Below are 20,502 nucleotides of genomic sequence, written 5' to 3'. Positions count from 1 at the left end.
GCTGAGAAATTGGTGACTTTGAGAAGGCAGCGTTTTGTGTGTACATATTTGATTTTAAGTCACTCATCATTTGACTTGTCTCTTTTGCAGTTTGATTTGCGTTTGCTCATTATTTGATGTGTCTCTATGGCTGTTTGAATGGAGTTGACACCCCTGAAAATGGAGCATGGTTGCCTACTTGGTGGGGTAAAAACAGTCACACACGTAAAAGCCCACTTGTGTACATACGAGTGAACGTGGGAGGTGCAGCCCACAAATGAAAAAGAAGAATTGAGTTAGATCAACTTTTGATGCGACTTTGAGACTGTTTTATTTGAATTTGGTGATCCTTTCTGCACATCTCACACTATTTACAAAACTCTATCATTTGATACATCTTTGTGTTTGATTTGAGGGTAACTAAACCTCTTTACATGCTGCACATTGTTTGCACAATTTGGCCATTCCCTGTTCCTGTGTGTGTGAAGTGTTTGCACAATGTTGTCATTTTGTTATTTCTCAGTGTGTGGTTTCAGATAGCTGAAGTGTTGGCACAATTTCATCATTTTGGTATTTCTGTGTGTGTGGTTTCAGATAGCTGAAGTTTGGCACAATTTCATCATTTTGGTATTTCTGTGTGTGTGGTTTCAGATAGCTGAAGTGTTGGCACAATTTCATCATTTTGGTATTTCTGTGTGTGTGGTTTCAGATAGCTGAAGTGTTGGCACAATTTCATCATTTTGGTATTTCTGTGTGTGTGGTTTCAGATAGCTGAAGTGTTGGCACAATTTCAATCATTTTGTATTTCTGTGTGTGTGGTTTCAGATAGCTGAAGTGTTGGCACAATTTCAATCATTTTGTATTTCTGTGTGTGTGGTTTCAGATAGCTGAAGTGCTTGCATGCTGCATGGATTAAACACACTGACACAAACCCAGAATCAGCAATCTCTGCATCTTCATCTTCTTCTGATTCCTGATGCGTCGCATGCTGCCTGTCGACATGTCTCTCCCTCAGTCTCTTCATTTAGCTGTTTGTTTATATATTTATTCATTTATGTATTTACTTATTCATTTATTTATTTACGTATTTATTTTTGTATTTATTCATGTCTATATTAGTTACTGATCTGTCTACTTATTTTCTTGCTACTGTTGTTTTTTTTCTAATGTGTGCCGGTTTGTGAAAGGCAAAGGTTTGTGTGTGTGTGTGTGTGTGTGTGTTGTTGCTGTTTCAAAAGAAATTGTTCAAAGAGGCAGTCTTGGGACCAACTTCCTCAATTTAAGGGGAGGGGGGATGTGGGGGAGGGGGAGAAAGAGTGAGAGTGGGAGCGAAAGGAATCTCCTATCACTTTTGAAGTTTATTTGGAAACGTTTACATGATCTGGTTTGAAATTCCTCGATGTGTACACTTGTGTCTCATATAATATATATATATATATATATATACATACCACAAAATACTACACAGGGAAGGTGCTTCTATTTTAGATGAACAGGTGTAATATCATGTGGGTAATGTGATGTTGGGGTGACAGCAAAGATCTGGGGGACTTGTTGTAGCATGGAGTGGAGGCGTGATAGTGATGTCTGTAATATGATGTTCAGATCTTGAGGTAGAAGTGTGTGAATTGTTCTGTGTGTCATTGCTAGAGGTATGCATTGATTAGGTGTTTGTGTGATTTAATGTAAGGTGTTGAGGTAGATGTGTGTGTGGATTATTCTGTATGCCATTCATTCGTTACTTCAAACTGGACATGTGAGTGCAGCTGTCCATTACTTCAAACTGGACTTCAGATTCCATCTCTCCATTGCTTCAAACTGGACATGGGATTTCCTCTGTCCGTTGCTTCAAACTGGACTTCAGATTCCATCTGTCCATTGTTTCAAACTGGACATGGGGTTTCAGGTGTCCATTGCTTCAAACTGGACATGTGAATGCATCACCCTCTGTTGAGGTCACAAGTAGGACCTGGTGGATGGATGTATAGACATGGATTTGACACATGCATGTTTCATCAGTGCACATGTGAATGTGCTTGTTCACTCAAACACACACACACACATGCACACACTCAAACACACACACGCACACATGCACACACTCAAACACACACACACACACACATGCACACACTCAAACACACACACACACACATGCACACACTCAAACACACACACACACACACACACACATGCACACACTCAAACACACACACGCACACATGCACACACTCAAACACACACACACACACATGCACACACTCAAACACACACATGCACACACACACACACACATGCACACACTCAAACACACACACACACACACACATGCACACACTCAAACACACACACGCACACACACACACACACACACACACATACACACTTCTATATGTAAGTTCACATCACTGATTTCTGTTTGATCTGACAATTTTTATATTTATTGTATTAGCTGATGTTTGTCACAAAATGAGATGATTTATTTTCATTTTGAGGTATATTTCTACACTCAAAAAAAAAAAAAAAAAAAAAAAAAAGGATTTTATACCAACGTATTATTCTTAATCATGCTGTTTGATCTGTGATTGAACCCATCAGCTTTTCAATTTCATGTTGTTTTTTTTCGCTTAAGCTGATGTTATGCACAACTGTTTTCCCTCGTACTTTTATTGAACTTGAGTTACTGAACTTGAGTTATTATTCTGTTACTGTGTCACTGCTTCTTTTAGGTAGATTGCGTGTAAGTGTGTATGCACATGTGTGTGTGTGAGAGAGAGAGAGAGGGGGGAGAGAGAGAGTCAGTCTTATTTGACAAACTATGGCAAAGTCTTGCAGAAAGGAAACGAGTCTGCTGTCAGATTGCCTCAAGGGGAGATAAAAAAAAAACAAAAAAAAACCCCAGGCCTATTGTATATCCTTCCGTTCTGCATGCAGTGCTCTCAGAGCATGATTATGTCCCTTGTGTGTGGTTTCTTCCCCCCCCCCGCCCCCCTTTTTTTTTTTTCTTTTTTTCCACCACCCGACTTCTTCCTGTTTCCACTTGTTCCTAACCCTGCACCTGAGAGTGAGTGCTCTGTAGCGCTTGGATCCTGTCTGAACATTTTTATTTTAAAGTCTATCGGTTCTTCCAAAACAAACAACAATTTTTACAGTTGTACCAACGCCGCAGCATGCTGAATGCACCCAGGGCTTCAGGGTAACAGCGCTCATGCACCCTGGACAGGTCATGTCTTGTAATGGCTGGTGTCTGTCTCTTCAGGTTAATAGTGCTTGTGCACTCTAGACACTTTGTGTCTTGTAATGACCTATGTCTGTCTCTTCAGATTAACAGTGCTTGTGCACCATGGACAGGTCATGTCTTGTAATGGATTGTGTCTGTCTCCTCAGATTCACAGTGCTTGTGCACCGTGGACAGGTCATGTCGTGTAATGGACTGTGTCTGTCTCCTCAGATTAACAGTGCTTGTGCACCCTAGTCACGCCAGGTCTTGTGATGGTCTGTGTCTGGCTTCAGATTAAGAGTGCTTTGTGTCTCAGCCTCTTTGTGGGTGATGTTGGTTGCATGTTTCTCTCCTCACTCAGTTATCACTCGGATAAATTGAAATGTTGTTGTGGATTAAAAGTGTTATTAATTGTTATTCTTAATTAAAAGTGTTATGAATCAAAAGATTGGTACCTTTATCAAGGGACAGATGTATACCAGCCTGTGTACTTTGTTGATAACCAAAATTGTTGAGATGCCAAAAAAAAGAGTTATTTTTCTTTCGTTCATTGGTTCCAAAAACAACAGAGATTATTTCTTTGAAGTTAAGTAAGAGAGGAGAAATTTGCCATTCAAAACTGAGAGCTTGGTCCTGTGACTGTGGGGTTGACTCTGTTACTCTCTGTAATTATGAACACTGGAGTCTCAAGTCCAGACCGCCTCACAGACTGTGGTCTGGTTTTAGCTTAGCTGGATCAGGAACGAAGGAAATGAAATCATTGTTTTAGGATCAGGTGGCTCCTGACGGGCCCCTTGATTCACTTGTCAAGGATCTGGTGGCTCCTGACGGACCCCTTGATTCACTTGTCAAGGACCAGGTGGCTCCTGACGGGCCCCTTGATTCACTTGTCAAGGATCTGATGGCTCCTGACAGGCCCCTTGATTCTCTTGTCAAGGATCTGATGGCTCCTGACGGGCCCCTTGATTCACTTGTCAAGGACCAGGTGGCTCCTGACGGGCCCCTTGATTCACTTGTCAAGGATCTGATGGCTCCTGACGGGCATGACAGCCCAGTTGTTAGAGCATTGGACTTCCAATCCTACAGTCTTGGGTTCCAATCCTGACTGTGTTTGGTGGGTGAAGGATGGACATTTTTTTCTGATCTCCCAGGTCAGCATGTGCAGATCTGCTGGTACCAGAACCTCCTTTATCATTTATGCATATGCATAACATGAAATACACATGCTAAGGATCCTGTAATCCATGTCAGTGTTTGGTGGTGGATTAGGGAAACATGCACATACCCAGCATGCACACCCCCACTCCCCATGATGGAAATGGCAGGCTAGCTACGCATTGAAGCCACTCAGAGATCTGAGTGAGTAAGGGAGACGGGGGGTTACCACCCCTTGACATGCAGTTTTGAGGAAACCGGATGTTAACATTTCAGATGCCCTCAACGTAATGTTTTCAAAGCTGAGTGTTTTGCAAACACTTACGCCTTGCTGTCTGTCTTTTGTAATAAGAAAAGACTGAGTGTTATTACTTGAAAGGTTGAATTACTTCTAATAAGATTTATTGACCAAGTTGTTTGAAAATACCAGTAGAGTATGTCTCATGAACTAATTTTTTTTTTTTAAACATGTTTTTAGATCATGTTTATTAAAGGAAAGGGTTTTGACATTGCATACAAAACTTGCAATTGACAATGAGCAAGCTGCAGATTCTTCTTTACAAGTGAGTTGATCTTGTGTGATAACGTTTTGAAACATGCTGGTACATGTAGGGTACTTGTTCAGTTATTGGATTCCTCTGGGTGCATATTTTACCCCCCATTATTATTTATACTGTCTAGTCATATAATTATATTTGTATATTCACTTTTTTTTCCAGTTCTATTAGAGAGAGGGATGTGTGAGAGAGAGAGAGAGAGTGTATGTGTGTGTGTGTGTGAATGAGTGCATTAATCTTTACATGACAACCACCAGAAGCAGTCTATAGGGCTTGATTGGTTGTTGTTGTCGTTTTTTTTAAATATAAATCAGTTGTATGGGATAAAACTTTTGTACAGTTTTATGTATTGATAGTACAATGTGGACTGTTCAGTGTGGGCTGTCTCTGGACTCCTGGTGACTCCAAAACAGCTGTCCATTCATGTGTCTTTTGCTTTTTTTGTGTTGAAGAGATTGATTCTCACATATTATGATTATCACGCTGAAGTCTTTCTTTTAGCTAGTAAAAATCTCATTATAGAGTTGGTTTTGAAAAATAGTCACTTTTGTCATAGCTTGTGTTTGTATGTTTGTTTGCCTATTCACAAATCATCAGTGATTGTGATGATAGAAAACCCGTGTGATGAATTGTACATTCTGTATAGACATCGGTAGTGCATTCGTTTGCTATTTCTGTTATATTTTTGTTCAGAGGATTTTTTTTTTTTTTTTGGTTCGCCTGTTCTGATCACACCACAGAAGGAGAAGAAAAAAAACTGTCATGTAACAGGGTTGACTGGTTCATATTGCAGGGTATAAAATGGTTAACAGAAAAATCAGTGATAACCTTACAGTCATGAGATCGATATTTTCTGTCTTTCAGTCTAGAGTCTGCTTGTACTTTTTATGGGTGTCTGGGGTCTGCTTGTACTTTTATGGTTATGTCTAGGGTCTGTTTGTACTTTTATGGTTATGTCTGCGTTCTGTATTTTATGGTTATGTCTGCGTTCTGTATTTTATGGTTATGTCTGAAGTCTGTATTTTATGGTTATGTCGGCAGTCTGTATTTTATGGTTATGTATGCAGTCTGTTTTTGTTGTTGTTGTTGTTGTTTTTATCAAATTTATGGTTATGTCTGCAGTTTGAATTTTATGGTTATGTCTGCAGTCTGCCTGTACTTTTATGGTTATGTCTGCTCCTTTGCCACCGACTCAGATATAGCATTGATTTAGTGATTTTGGTTCTTCTGTTGTTGTTTTTCTCCTTATATTTGGATATGTGTTAGTATGGTTTGTATTGATCACTGCGACAGATGTGGATCTACTAGAATCGTGTGTTTTTCAGTATGGTTTGTACTGATCACTGCGACAGATGTGGATCTACTCGAATCGTGTGTTTTTCCTGTGATGTGGACCACTTTCAGCATGCCTGTATTGCCATCCTTGGGGAGAACTCTTTGAGGAGCAGTTCCATGGGTAGTGTCGGAAAAATGAGGACCAAGGCGTAACAGAAAGGTTTCAGTTTCTCAAGAGGTGTCACTGCGTTTGACAAATCCATACAAGCTACACCACCTTTGATGGGCAGGTGTCTGACCAGCGGCATGACCCAACGCGCTTTGTCAGGCCTTGAGTGCATGCCTATATATTTGTGTACCTATCAGAGTGGATTTCTTCTACAGAATTTTTCCAGAGGACAAAACTCTCCTTGCCATGGGTTCTTTTTCAGTGCGCCAAGTGTGTGCCGCACTGTGGATCTCGGTTTACCGTCTCATCCAAACGACTGCACGCTCAGTTTGATTTTCCAGTCAAACTTGGGAGAAAGGGCGAGAGCGGGATTTGAACCCAGACCCTCACGGACTTTGTTAGCAGATGAGTGTCTTAACCACTCTGCCACATTCCTCCTTTCAGAGTATGCCTGTACTGCCGGTCCTGGCACAAATAATGCAAACACAGCATCACAGCTCCTCCAGAATATTTGTCCATGTTACTAAACTTTTAGAAAAGCTGTATGTTTTGCCCATGCGGCAGTCAAAACCTGTAAGGTTGTATTGCCATCATGGCTGGTTTACTAAGTAAAAAATCAATAGTTCCTCTTCTTGTTTGTCTAAATCTTCATGTTGGAAATTTAAGTGTTTCACTTGTTCCCGACAAGCTTGCATTGCATGACCTGCTGATAGTTTTGTCCAACTCAGAATCAATGATAGTAATCATCTTCCCTCTTCTTTCTTAGCCTCTTAGCAACTAGCACATCATTTTGAATCTATATTTAGAAAATCTTCAGTTTTGGATGTATAAACATTTTGACTCATATTTTCTGAAAATTACATGGTATTCTGTTAAAAATTTTGCTTGAAATGAAAACCAGCACTTTCATGAAAGCCTTCATCAGACACTATCAGTATGATTGTCAATATTTATTTCAAAGAATTTTGATAAATGTCAGCTTCAAGGAGGTAGGTGTCACAGTGTGTGGGCTTATCCATATACACTACACCACATCGGAAGGGTGAAAAAAAAAAAAGAATGAATGAAATTTTAATGAATTGAATAAATGAAATTCAGTGATATCTTGCCACCATCATCTGCTGCCTGTGAACACACTGTTGAATGGAACAGTGTCTGTGAACACACTGTTGAATGGAACAGTGTCTGTGAACATGTTGACAGTGTCAGTGAACGCATTGTTGACAGGGACAATGTCTGTGAACACCTTGACAGTGTCAGTGAACACACTGTTGACAGGGACAGTGTCTGTAAACACCTTGACAGTGTCAGTGAACACTCTGTTGACAGGGACAGTGTCAGTGAACACTCTGTTGACAGGGACAGTGTCAGTGAACACTCTGTTGACAGGGACAGTGTCTGTGAACACGTTGACGGTGTCAGTGAACACACTGTTGACAGGGACAGTGTCTGTGAACGCCTTGACAGTGTCAGTGAACGCATTGTTGACAGGGACAGTGTCAGTGAACGCATTGTTGACAGGGACAGTGTGAACACCTTGACAGTGTCAGTGAACACACTGTTGACAGGGACAGTGTCTGTAAATGCCTTGACAGTGTCAGTGAACACATTGTTGACAGGGACAGTGTCAGTGAACACACTGTTGACAGGGACAGTGTCAGTGAACACACTGTTGACAGGGACAGTGTCAGTGAACACACTGTTGACCGGGACAGTGTCAGTGAACACTCTGTTGACAGGGACAGTGTCTGTAAACGCCTTGACAGTGTCAGTGAACACACTGTTGACAGGGACAGTGTGAACACCTTGACAGTGTCTGTTAACACGTTGATAGTGTCAGTGAACGCACCATTGACAGGGACAGTGTCTGTGAACACGTTGACAGTGTCAGTGGACGCATTGACAGTGTCAGTGAACGCACCATTGACAGGGAGTGTCTGTGAACGCCTTGACAGTGTCAGTGAACGCATTGTTGACAGGGTCAGTGTCTGTGAACGCATTGTTGACAGGGACAGTGTCTGTAAACATGATGACAGTGTCAGTGAACACATTGTTGACAGGGACAGTGTTTGTGAACACCTTGACAGTGTCAGTGAACGCACCGTTGACAGGGACAGTGTCTGTGAACACGTTGACAGTGTCTGTGAACGTGTCAGTGAACGCATCGTTGACAGGAACAGTGTCTGTGAACGCCTTGACAGTGTCAGTGAACGCATTGTTGACAGGAACAGTGTCTGTGAACGCACATCAATTTCTACAAAATACTCATCACAAGGTCTTGGATACAACGATCAGTTAAGTACTTAATACTCACGAGGACTGTGATCGGTCGATTTGCTTTCACTTTTTCCGTGTATTTCTCTGTATATGTATATATGTATAATTTTTTTTCTGTGTCCAAAAACCTAAAAACAAAGGGAAGTTGAAGTTGAAAGAATTGAACAGAAAAAGAGATGGTGAGTGTGCAGAAAAAATCTCTGATAAGGTTATAGTTTATTTTCTGTCTTCTTCATGTTTTGGTTGTTTGTTTTTTTCCTTTAAAAAATTTTTTTCAGACTTAGATTTGTTATGAAGAAGACATTTTTATCCTGCGTGAATGTTCATAATTCTTTGTGTATATCAGATGCATCTAAAGTCACATGGACTCACACACTGGCACCATGTAATTGATCTAAAGTCACATGGACTCACACACTGGCACCATGTAATTGACATCAAATTACATGGTGCCAGTGTGTGAGTCCATGTGACTTTAGATGCATCTGATATACACAATGAAATTTGGAAAATTCATGTAATTTGATGTCAATTACATGTTCATCCTGATGCCAGCAAACCGTTTCATCAGGATTTTTTCTGTTTTTCTTTTTTTTTTTTTAGTTCTGCTGTTGTTTGTGGTCTTCTTTAAGTCCTAGAGTTCAGAAATATAGACATAAAAAAAGAGGAAGACAGCAGTGAAGAAATATTAATACAAACAGGAAATAAACAGATAGATGAATAGTTGACTTTTCTTCTGGCATTAACTCTTTCCATACGAACGGCGAAAGAGACGACGTTAACAGCGTTTCACCCCAATTACCATCATCAAAATATTGCAAGCGGAAGGCTCTTATACTGAAGACGTGAATGTTGACAAAGAATACCACAATTCTGACGACGGAAGCTAAAGGTTGGGTCATTCAGACACCCACTGGACATCCGAGGGGTCTGTGTAGAGGAGAAGAGAGGACTGGCCGTACTGAGTGAGTTAACTTAATCCATTCACTTTAAACCATTCAACTATGCGCCATCTGTATCCTGCTTTTCTCTAACCAATCCACTAGCTCTTTTGAATGTTTCCGAGTTGATAGAGATGCATACATAATTCAATGATCAGTTATGTGGAGTGATGGCCTAGAGGTAACGCGTCCGCCTAGGAAACGAGAGAATCTGAGCGCGCAGGTTCGAATCACAGCTCAGCGGCTGATATTTTCTCCCCCTCCACTAGACCTTGAGTGGTGGTCTGGACGCTAGTCATTCAGATGAGACGATAAACCGAGGTCTCGTGTGCAGCATGCACTTAGCGCACGTAAAAGAACCCACGGCAACAAAAGGATTGTTCTTGGCAAAATTCTGTAGAAAAATCCACTTCGATAGGAAAAGCAAATAAAACCGCACGCAGGGGAGAAAAAAAAAAAAAGGGTGGCGTTGTAGTGTAGCGATGTGCTCTCCCTGGGGAGAGCAGCCCGAATTTCACACAGAGAAATCTGTTGTGATAAAAAGAAATACAAATACAAACAGATGTAGTGTCAGCATGGTGATTAATTCTTTTGAACGTTTCCGAGTCGATAAAGATGCACACAGAATTCAGTTTAGTGTCAACATAATGTTTAACACTTTTGAACATTTCCAAATAGATAAATATGCACACAGAATTCAGTGTTGTATCAACATGATGCTTAACTCTTGGGGAACGTTTCGGAGTGAGATAAATATGCAAACAGAATTCAGTTGTTAGCATGGTGTTTCAGACTGCCCATTCTTGGGTCATTACAGGACTGTCGCTGTTTCAACTGAAAAGAATTTGCAGCATCTGAGAGACAGAGACATAGACACAGAGAGAGAGAGAGATCAGTATCAGTATCAGTAGCTCAAGGAGGCGTCACTGCGTTCGGACAAATCCATATACGCTACGTAACCCAACACGCTTAGTCAGGCCTTGAGAAAAAATAAAATAAAATAAAAATTAAAAAAAATATATATATATAAGCGTACATACATAAATAAATAAATAATAATTATGATGGAAAAAAAAAAGGTAGTAGTAATGAAAATAATGATAAAATAATAATAATAATAAATAAATAATTAAATAAATAAGACAACAATGATGATAAATAAGCAAATATGATAAATAATGATGATAAATATGATGATAAATAAGCAAAAAGCAGAGAGAGAGAGAGAGGAGTTTGTGTGTGTGTGTGTTTCCATGAGTGGCCAGAATTCTCACTTAACCGTCAGCCCAGTTTTAGCATCATCAGACAACAGTCCAAGTATCTGTGATGAAACCAGCAAGATTTTGTTGTACATGTTGATTGTCGTCGTATGTTTGAATCTTTGTATTTTGTGCAGACTTTTTTTTCTTCTTCTTCTTCTTTTCTTTTGTGGGAATGGTAGAATGTATATTTGATGAAAAACAATAGCAAACGTGAGTGTAAATCTTTTTCATTCTTATCATGCTGATTCTGATTTTTGTCTTGGTGACAAAAAAGCTACTTGTTTGAAAGCATAGTCATCTTGTAGTATAATTACATCGAAAAAAATATCTCATCGTTTAACATTTTCCTGTAGTTTTTGATATCTTTGGCTTAGATGTGTATTGACGTGAATGAATCTGTTACCTTTTCTCTCATCATTTAACGGATCCGCATTACCATTTCTTTCCATCATTTACGAATCTGAAGCACCCTTTTATAGCTTTGGTTTTGTCCTGATTTATATTGGGTTCATTTCTTCAAAACTTACGCTGCCTGGATTGTATAGGTGGGAGCTTCAGATCGGAACCAAACTGTAAAGAGATTTTTTCAGAAACATACGTACCTTCTTGCCAAAATCCCCCCCCTTTTTTTTATTTTTATTGTTGTTGTTTTGTAATTAATCTTGCCCAATTTACTGCTCTCAGTCCGTTGCTGGTTTTAACACACACACACCTACATGCACATACATCTACAGGCACATACACCTTGCACATACACCTACATGCACATACATCTACATGCATATACACCTGCATACACATACACCTACATACACATACATACACCTCTGTGCATCTACATACACATACACCTACATGTGCATACACCTACATACACATACGCCTACATGTACATACACCTACATACACATACACCTACTTAAACATACACCTCTGTGCACCTACATACACATACACCTACATGTGCATACACCTACATACACATACACCTACATGTGCATACACCTACATACACATACACCTACATGTGCATACACATTCACCTACATACACATACACCTACATGTGCATACACCTACATACACATACACCTACATGTACATACACATTCACCTACATGCACATACACCTACATACACATACACCTCTGTGCACCTTCATACACATACACCTATATACACATCCACCTACATGCACACACACCTGTATGCCCATACACCTACATACACATACACCTCTGTGCACCTACATACACATTCACCTGTAGGCGCATACACCTACATACTCCTACAGGCACATACATCTGCACATATGCTTTTACATTCGCATTAAAAAATTTACATGTATGACATAACGGGTACATTGATTTTCTTTGATGGTAGTGGATGGATCGCAGTTAAAACTAGTCAAAATTGTCACACTCACACACACACACACACACACACATACACACACACACACACAGTATTAACTGATTCAGTCCACTTTTTCTTCTTTTTTTTTTAAATTGTGAAAAGAATTAAGTTTCTACCATCGATTATTGTGTTGAAATACACTTCAATTGAACACTTCCCTCTACAGGAGGAATATGAACAGATAACTTTTTTTTGTGTGTGTTTTTGTTTTTTTAATCGCCCTGTAAATGTAGTTGTACCAGTAGAATTTGCCTTGATTCTTTGCTCTTTAAGGTATTTCCTTTCTTTCTTTGTTGTTTTTGTTTTTACAAATTGTTTGTTGAAAAAAGGTAATGGAATGTATATGTAGCAGGTTGTATGACTGAAAGATCTAATTCTATTGTTACACAGTATGCGTGCGTAGAAACGTTTTACATAGCAGTTTGTATGACTGAAACTATGAAAGATCTTATTGCTCTCATTATAGAGTGTGTATGTGTAGAAAAGGTTGTTGCAGTTGCTGTGAAAGATATTATTGTTTTCATTGTAGAGTATGTGTGTGTAGAAAAGGTTGCTGCTGTTGCTGCCTATGCCTGTTCATGTGATGTTTTTCAGTTGTGCAAGCTGTGTCCATACATGCTGCGTATTGTCTAGTGGTGGAATAAAGTACTCCTGTGCCATTATTATGGAGTGTGCGATTGGCACAAACAGGACTGGGTTTTTTTTTTTTAATGTATGTATAATTAAATACGTGACAGAGACATTTGTATTTGCACTTGTATTTCTTTTTATCACAACAGATTTCTCTGTGTGAAATTCGGGCTGCTCTCCCCAGGGAGAGCGCGTTGCTATACTACAGTGCCACCCTTTTTTTTGTATTTTTGCCTGCGTGCAGTTTTATTTGTTTTTCCTATCGAAGTGGATTTTTCTACAGAATTTTGCCAGCAACAACCCTTTTGTTGCCGTGGACACGGGACCTCAGTTTATCGTCTCATCCAAATGACTAACATCCAGACCATCACTCAAGGTCTAGTGCAGGAAGGAGGGAGGGGGGAGAAAATATCGGCGGCTGAGCCATGATTCGATCCAGCGCACTCAGATTCTCTTGCTTCCTAGGCGGATGTGTTACCTCTGGGCTCCAATACCCTTTCTGGTACTTGTAAATATATGTCTGATGACCAAGCTCTAAGCGCTTTACAAACACAGAGTCATTACCAGGCAGAGCACATCATTACACTACAGCGCCACCCCTTTTTTTTTCCCCCCCTTCATGCAGTTTTATTTGTTCTTTCAATCGAAGTGGATTTTTCAACAGAATTTTGCCAGAAACAACCCTTTTGTTACCGTGGGTTCTTTTACATGCGCTAAGTGCATGCTGCACACAGGACCTCATCCGAATGACTAGCGTACAGACCACCACTCAGTGTCTAGTGGAGGGGGAGAAAATATCGGCTGTTGAGCCGTGATTCAAACCAGCGCGCTCAGATTCTCTTGCTTCCTAGGCAGACACGTTACCTCCAGGCCATCACTCCACTCGTGATGCAGTGAGATGCCCCTTCAGTGTGTGCTGCGAGAACAGCAGCATTGGCAAATAGAAACCCTCAGATTCAGTGTCTTGGTGCGTAGTCGAGGCAAGTCGAAAATGTTTCCGTCAGACAATTACAGAACATCTCTTTAACTAGTTACACATACTATATCATGACCCACAGGTGCAGACTCCGGCAAGGGTCTGATTCCTGTCCTGTGCAAACTACCACCCCACTTACGTGGAGAAAAAGAAAGTAGGTATGGCTAATAACCTGGTTTTTTGTTGTTGTAAATTACCTCCCTTCTGCGTCCCAGGAAAGCGCCCTCTTTTTCTGGCAGCCGTCTTCCTTCCTACTTCTGCGTGTTCTTCACCCGACTAGGATTTTGTGTGTGTGCATTTTCTGCCTTTCTATCACTCAAGTGATGCTCTTTTGTTGTGTGTGGTCATGTTTTTTTCAACAGGTCACAGGATTATCTTGTTTGTTTGGGCAGTGGGGCTCAGTCAGTGGGGCAAATCATTGGGCTCAGTCAGTGGGGCAAATCATTGGGGCTCAGTCAGTGGGGCAAATCATTGGGGCTCAATCATTGGCAAATCATTGGGCTCAGTCAGTGGGGCAAATCATTGGGCTCAATTAGAGGGGCGAATCATTGGGCTCAATCAGTGGGGCAAATCATTGGGCTCAGTCAGTGGGCTCAATCAGTGGGGCAAATCATTGGGCTCAATCAGTGGGCTCAATCAGTGGGGCAAATCATTGGGCTCAATCAGTGGGGCAAATCATTGGGCTCAATCAGTGGGGCAAATCAGTGGGCTCAATCAGTGGGGCAAATCATTGGGCTCAATCAGAGGGGCAAATCATTGGGCTCAATCAGTGGGGCAAATCATTGGGCTCAATCAGTGGGGCTCAGTCAAGCCAAGATGGCAAGTGATTGGTGGGCACTCACGGCCATCTCTCCCTGCAAACAACGCTCCTCCTCCACTTCCCCCTCCTGTCAACACCGGACCACCATCACCTCCTACACCACCTCCGATGTCTGTCAGGTTGGTCAGCACATTTTCCATCCACCACAGGGCTCCTGCCTCTTGAGGATCGCACAGAGTCCAAGCTCCTCACCCAAGCTGCCTAATTCGTGAGGCTGCAGATCCTGCAAGAAAGACAGACTGTCTCAGCCAACAATGGGGCGACTCAAGAGAAGCTGCTTTGTCCATCACTTAAAACACTAAATTCTGCATTGGTCACTCAGCACAGTGCCCCTGTGGGACTGACAGCCAGGCAGCAGAACACCTGCTGCAGTCCTGCCCCCTCCATGAGGTGCTCAGGAAGAGGTACTGGTCCGACCCAACTTCAGTGAGCCGGAAGCTCTACGGCTGTGTGGAGGACCTGCAGCATACAGCTGTGTGGAGGACCTGCAGCGTACAGCTGTGTGGAGGACCTGCAGCATACAGCTGTGTGGAGGACCTGCAGCATACAGCTGTGTGGACCTGCAGTATACAGCTCTGTGGACCTGCAGTATACAGCTGTGTGGAGGACCTGCAGCGTACAGCTGTGTGGAGGACCTGCAGTATACAGCTGTGTGGAGGACCTGCACCATACAGCTGTGTGGAGGAACTGCAGCATACAGCTGTGTGGAGGACCTGCAGCATACAGCTGTGTGGAGGACTTGCAGCATACAGCTGTGTGGAGGACCTGCAGCATACAGCTGTGTGGAGGACCTGCAGCGTACAGCTGTGTGGAGGAACTGCAGCATACAGCTGTGTGGAGGAACTGCAGCATACAGCTGTGTGGAGGAACTGCAGCATACAGCTGCCTTCATCACGGAGACTTGGGTGTCCATCTGACGGACAAGAAGAAGAATCCACCCTAAAGCTGTACACAGACACTTCCAATACGGGCTGGGGCGCCCATGTGGGGAATCATTAGGCATCAGGGCCTTGGACTCCATAACAGCTGTTGTTGCAGATCAGATGACACCCTAATCAGGGCAGTGATTCCGGAGAGCTTGGCTCAAATGCATGAAGAACCCCTTGGACACGTTGATGGGACCCACGTTGATGGGAGCTTTTTCATGTCCTACAATACCTCTCCTCAAGGCTCCTTTTGAACGTCTTTTGACGGGCGCAAAAGCTGAGTGGTTAAAGCGTTGGACTGTCAATCTGAGGGTCCCGGGTTCGAATCACGGTGACGGCGCCTGGTGGGTAAAGGGTGGAGATTTTTACGATCTCCCAGGTCAACATGTGCAGACCTGCTAGTGCCTGAACCCCCTTCATGTGTATATGCAAGCAGAAGATCAAATACGCACGTCAAAGATCCTGTAATCCATGTCAGCGTTCGGTGGGTTATGGAAACAAGAACATACCCAGCATGCACACCCCCGAAAACGGAGTATGGCTGCCTACATGGCGGGGTAAAAACAGTCATACACGTAAAAGCCCAGTCGTATGCATACGAGTGAACGCAGAAGAAGAAGGTCTTTCAAACTAATGTCTGTGAAGACACTCTTCCCCATCTCTCTATCTCTCTAGCCTCTGGCAGGAGATGAAGCAAGCCAGGTGCTCCCTGACTTTCTGGCCCCAAATCAGGCCCCTGTTACATCATCTCCTGTCCTGTCTATCAAAACTGTCTCTTCCATACTGGCCCCTGATGACTACAACAACAAACTGCTCTGCCCCACAAGGGCCGTGTGTGTCTACCTTTAACTCACTCAGTACGGCCAGTCCTCTCTTCTCCTCTACACAGACCCCTCGGATGTCCAGTGGGTGTCTGAATGACCCAACCTTTAGCTTCCGTCGTCAGAATTGTGGTATTCTTTGTCAACATTCACCTCTTCAGTATAAGAGCCTCCCGCTTGCAATATTTTGATGATGGTAACTGGGGTGAAACGCTGTTAACGTCGTCTCTTTCGCCGTTCGTGTGGAGAGAGTAAAAGGATGATGATGTTTCTGGTTATCCAGACGACACCTGTTCGTCAGTTGGAACCTTGACCTCTTACGTGACATGACCAAGATGTCTCTGTCTCAGTGTATAGTCATTGTGATTAAAGGCGCGTACACAAACCTGGGGTTTGGACCTGATGCCTCCTCAGCCAGACCTCACAAAGTCAGAGCCTGGTCCTCCTCGCTTGCCTTGACACACCCCACAAGGCTCCAAGATATCATGGACACTGCCAGCTGGAAGAATCTAGCTACCTTCATCAGATTCTACCCAACAGATGTCTCACACTAGGGATGGTGACTTAAGAGCCACCGCCTTTGCATTAGTTGCGCAAGAAGCCATCTCTGCTCACAGATAATAGAAACAGGTAAGCCCTCCACCTTGTGCCATCTCTGCTCACAGATAATAGAAACAGGTAAGCCCTCCACCTTGTGCCATCTCTGCTCACAGATAATAGAAACAGGTAAGCCCTCCACCTTGTGCCATCTCTGCTCACAGATAATAGAAACAGGTAAGCCCTCCACCCTGTTGTGCCATTCTGCATCACAGATAATAGAAACAGGTAAGCCCTCCACCTTGTGCCATTCTGCATCACAGATAATAGAAACAGGTAAGCCCTCCACCTTGCGCCATTCTGCATCACAGATAATAGAAACAGGTAAGGCCCTCCACCTTGCGCCATCTCTGCATCACAGATAATAGAAACAGGTAAGCCCTCCACCGTGTGCCATTCTGCATCACAGATAATAGAAACAGGTAAGCCCTCCACCTTGTGCCATTCTGCATCACAGATAATACAGGTAAGCCCTCCACCTTGTGCCATTCTGCATCACAGATAATAGAAACAGGTAAGCCCTCCACCTTGTGCCATTCTGCATCACAGATAACAGAAACAGGTAAGCCCTCCACCTTGTGCCATTCTGCATCACAGATAATAGAAACAGGTAAGCCCTCCACCTTGCGCCATTCTGCATCACAGATAATAGAAACAGGTAAGCCCTCCACCTTGCGCCATTCTGCATCACAGATAATAGAAACAGGTAAGGCCTCCACCTTGCGCCATTCTGCATCACAGATAATAGAAACAGGTAAGCCCTCCACCTTGCGCCATTCTGCATCACAGATAATAGAAACAGGTAAGCCCTCCACCTTGCGCCATTCTGCATCACAGATAATAGAAACAGGTAAGCCCTCCACCCTGTGCCATTCTGCATCACAGATAATAGAAACAGGTAAGCCCTCCACCTTGTGCCATTCTGCATCACAGATAATAGAAACAGGTAAGCCCTCCACCTTGTGCCATTCTGCATCACAGATAACAGAAACAGGTAAGCCCTCCACCTTGTGCCATTCTGCATCACAGATAATAGAAACAGGTAAGCCCTCCACCTTGTGCCATTCTGCATCACAGATAATAGAAACAGGTAAGCCCTCCACCTTGTTGTGCCATTCTGCATCACAGATAATAGAAACAGGTAAGCCCTCCACCTTGTGCCATTCTGCATCACAGATAATAGAAACAGATAAGCCCTCTACCTTGTGCCATTCTGCATCACAGATAACAGAAACAGGTAAGCCCTCCACCTTGTGCCATTCTGCATCAGTGGGCCATGGTAGGAGTATGTGTAGTTTAAAGGAATTTTCCTTCCTAAAATGATGTTTAATCTAACATGCTGACCATGACCCACACTGAAGTCCCTCCTGGCCTCCCTGTGTGCAGTGCTGGTCATGGTCAGTTGCTGTCAAAAGAGGGCTCTGGACAGGGACGTGGAAGGGAGGTAATCTGTTAATGGGAGGTTATTAGCCATACCTACTTTCCTTTTCTCTGCATAACGAGCGTTAGTTTGCACAGGACAGGAATCAGAACCTTTGCCACAGTTTGCACCAGTGGATCACGGTAAGTATGTTAGATTAAACAAAATTTTAGGAAGAAAATGTCCTATTACATACATGATTTACTAGAAGATGTAAAATCAAAACACACATCCACACACAGGCACACCCACACACAGCACACACACACACAAACTTGTCCCGTAAGAAACAGTAATCACCAACATCAGCAACAGCAGAACACAATTTAGATACAAAAATAAGTGTGTCACTTTATTTCAAGACTGAAATGTTCACATTTTTCACTCTAGTTCTGAACTTTGTGGGGGGTTTTTTGTTGTTTTTTTCATTTCCCATTTAGAACAGAATCAGTCACCAGTACATAGTGATGCTACAAAGAACAAACTTGTGTCACCAACAGCACAGATAACGGGACACAGTTTTAACATAAATACATCACTATTTACTTTCTGATGTCAATAACACACATCTCAAAATAACTGTGCCATACTTCTCCCACTGAAGCTAGGAGGGAAATATCTTTCACAAGTTTAGTCAGTGATGAGTCATTGTACAGTGTATATGTTTGTGTGTGCATAATATATGTGTGTGCATCTGCATGCATGTGTGATGATGTCTCATGTTTATTTCAGTAATTCATTTCAGTCTTTTACCCAATACTGACTGGTTATAAGGCGAACAGACAATGCATGACATAAACACTTGGAATATGTAATTCTTTCATTCAGTCTGATATAATCCATTTATCAAAACATGATCTTTATTAATTGATATGAATAGTTCTGGAGCTTCTGAAAAATCTACGTAAAAGGGCTACATAATTTTTTTTTTTTTTTTTTTTTTGTACTTTAATTTTAATACCAGTTAGTTTCACTGATCTTTGAAAATATAGATGCTTTACTGTCTGTTGTAGTTTGGTTGATGTTTTAAAAAAAAAAAAAAAAAAAAAAACATCAAATACCTAGTTATCAAGAAAAAAAACCATTGATCTGATTATTTAAAAAAACAAATAAATTATTCTTTTTTTAATTTTAAAAAGGAGACACCTAACAGCATCAGAAGTTGTGATTGGCTGATCTCTGGATTGGAGTCAGAGAGTAGATAATATCCAGACAAAACCCCCAGATTTATCTTTGTATCCAAGACCTGACTCCCATCCACCTTTTCTACTTTTTTTTTTTAATGAATAATGTTTGAATGAGTGGTGCATATGGGTCATATCTGCATGCATTTATGAAATAGAAAAACACTTTTTTTTTCAGTTCTGAAAAGCTTTAATTCATTTCAAACATCATACGTAGTCCACTTCATCAAACAGTCTTTAAAACATTCAGCAATTAGAATCAGTTTCACACCATGCACACAGCTTATGATTTGTTCATCTATCAGCACCAGAAAAGACTAACAAAAACAAACCAACCAAACCCCAGAACCAAAGTTTTGTGATACAAAATAATCTCTGCAATGAAAGGGTCATCTTAGATGACGTGTTTCACATAAAATAAATCTCAAACATTTATTTGTCAACGAGGCAAACCCAAGCTCAACTATAATGTGGAATTCTATAATTCTCCATGTCTTAGTTTTATAAGCCACAGTTTCAAATTATATCATTCTCCATGTCGTAGTTTTCAAGCCAGAGTTTTCAAAGTGATTAACAAATTACATGACCATGTTTCATTGAAAATTCGCAAAAGATTTGGTTTGCTCTCGTTCACAGCACTTGCATTTGTAAGTAACAAACCATGCCTAAATCCACTGCAGATGATTCACAAAAGGTTTGGTTCACTCTAAATCTTATTCAGAGCATTTGCCTCTGTGAGACCGAGTTCTAGATTTACCACGAAAAACAACAAAGCATCAAACACCAAGGTATCCAGAAAATATTTATACGATTCAATATTTCTTCTTCGTTTGTGGACTGCAACTCCCACGTTCACTTGAATGTACACAAGTGGGCTT

At 41.7% G+C, this 20,502-nt stretch overlaps 1 protein-coding gene across 5 annotated transcripts in view; it reads left to right on the top strand.

Annotated features, from left to right (window-relative positions):
• LOC143289772 (EVI5-like protein) overlaps positions 1-2,965 on the top strand; it is an 82,054-nt gene extending 79,089 nt beyond the window's left edge. For all 5 annotated transcript variants that reach the window (XM_076598891.1, XM_076598892.1, XM_076598888.1 and 2 more), the window contains one exon: positions 863-2,965. In XM_076598891.1, the coding sequence (XP_076455006.1) occupies positions 863-870 (8 nt within the window). In that variant the 3' untranslated portion in view covers positions 871-2,965. The remainder of the gene's footprint in view (positions 1-862) is intronic.
• The last annotated feature ends 17,537 nt before the right edge of the window (positions 2,966-20,502 follow it).

Source organism: Babylonia areolata, chromosome 14, assembly GCF_041734735.1.
Source record: "Babylonia areolata isolate BAREFJ2019XMU chromosome 14, ASM4173473v1, whole genome shotgun sequence".
In the NCBI taxonomy this organism is placed as follows: domain Eukaryota; kingdom Metazoa; phylum Mollusca; class Gastropoda; order Neogastropoda; family Buccinidae; genus Babylonia; species Babylonia areolata.
Note: the sequence above shows the minus strand (reverse complement) of the source record. Positions and strands in the feature narration are given on the sequence as shown.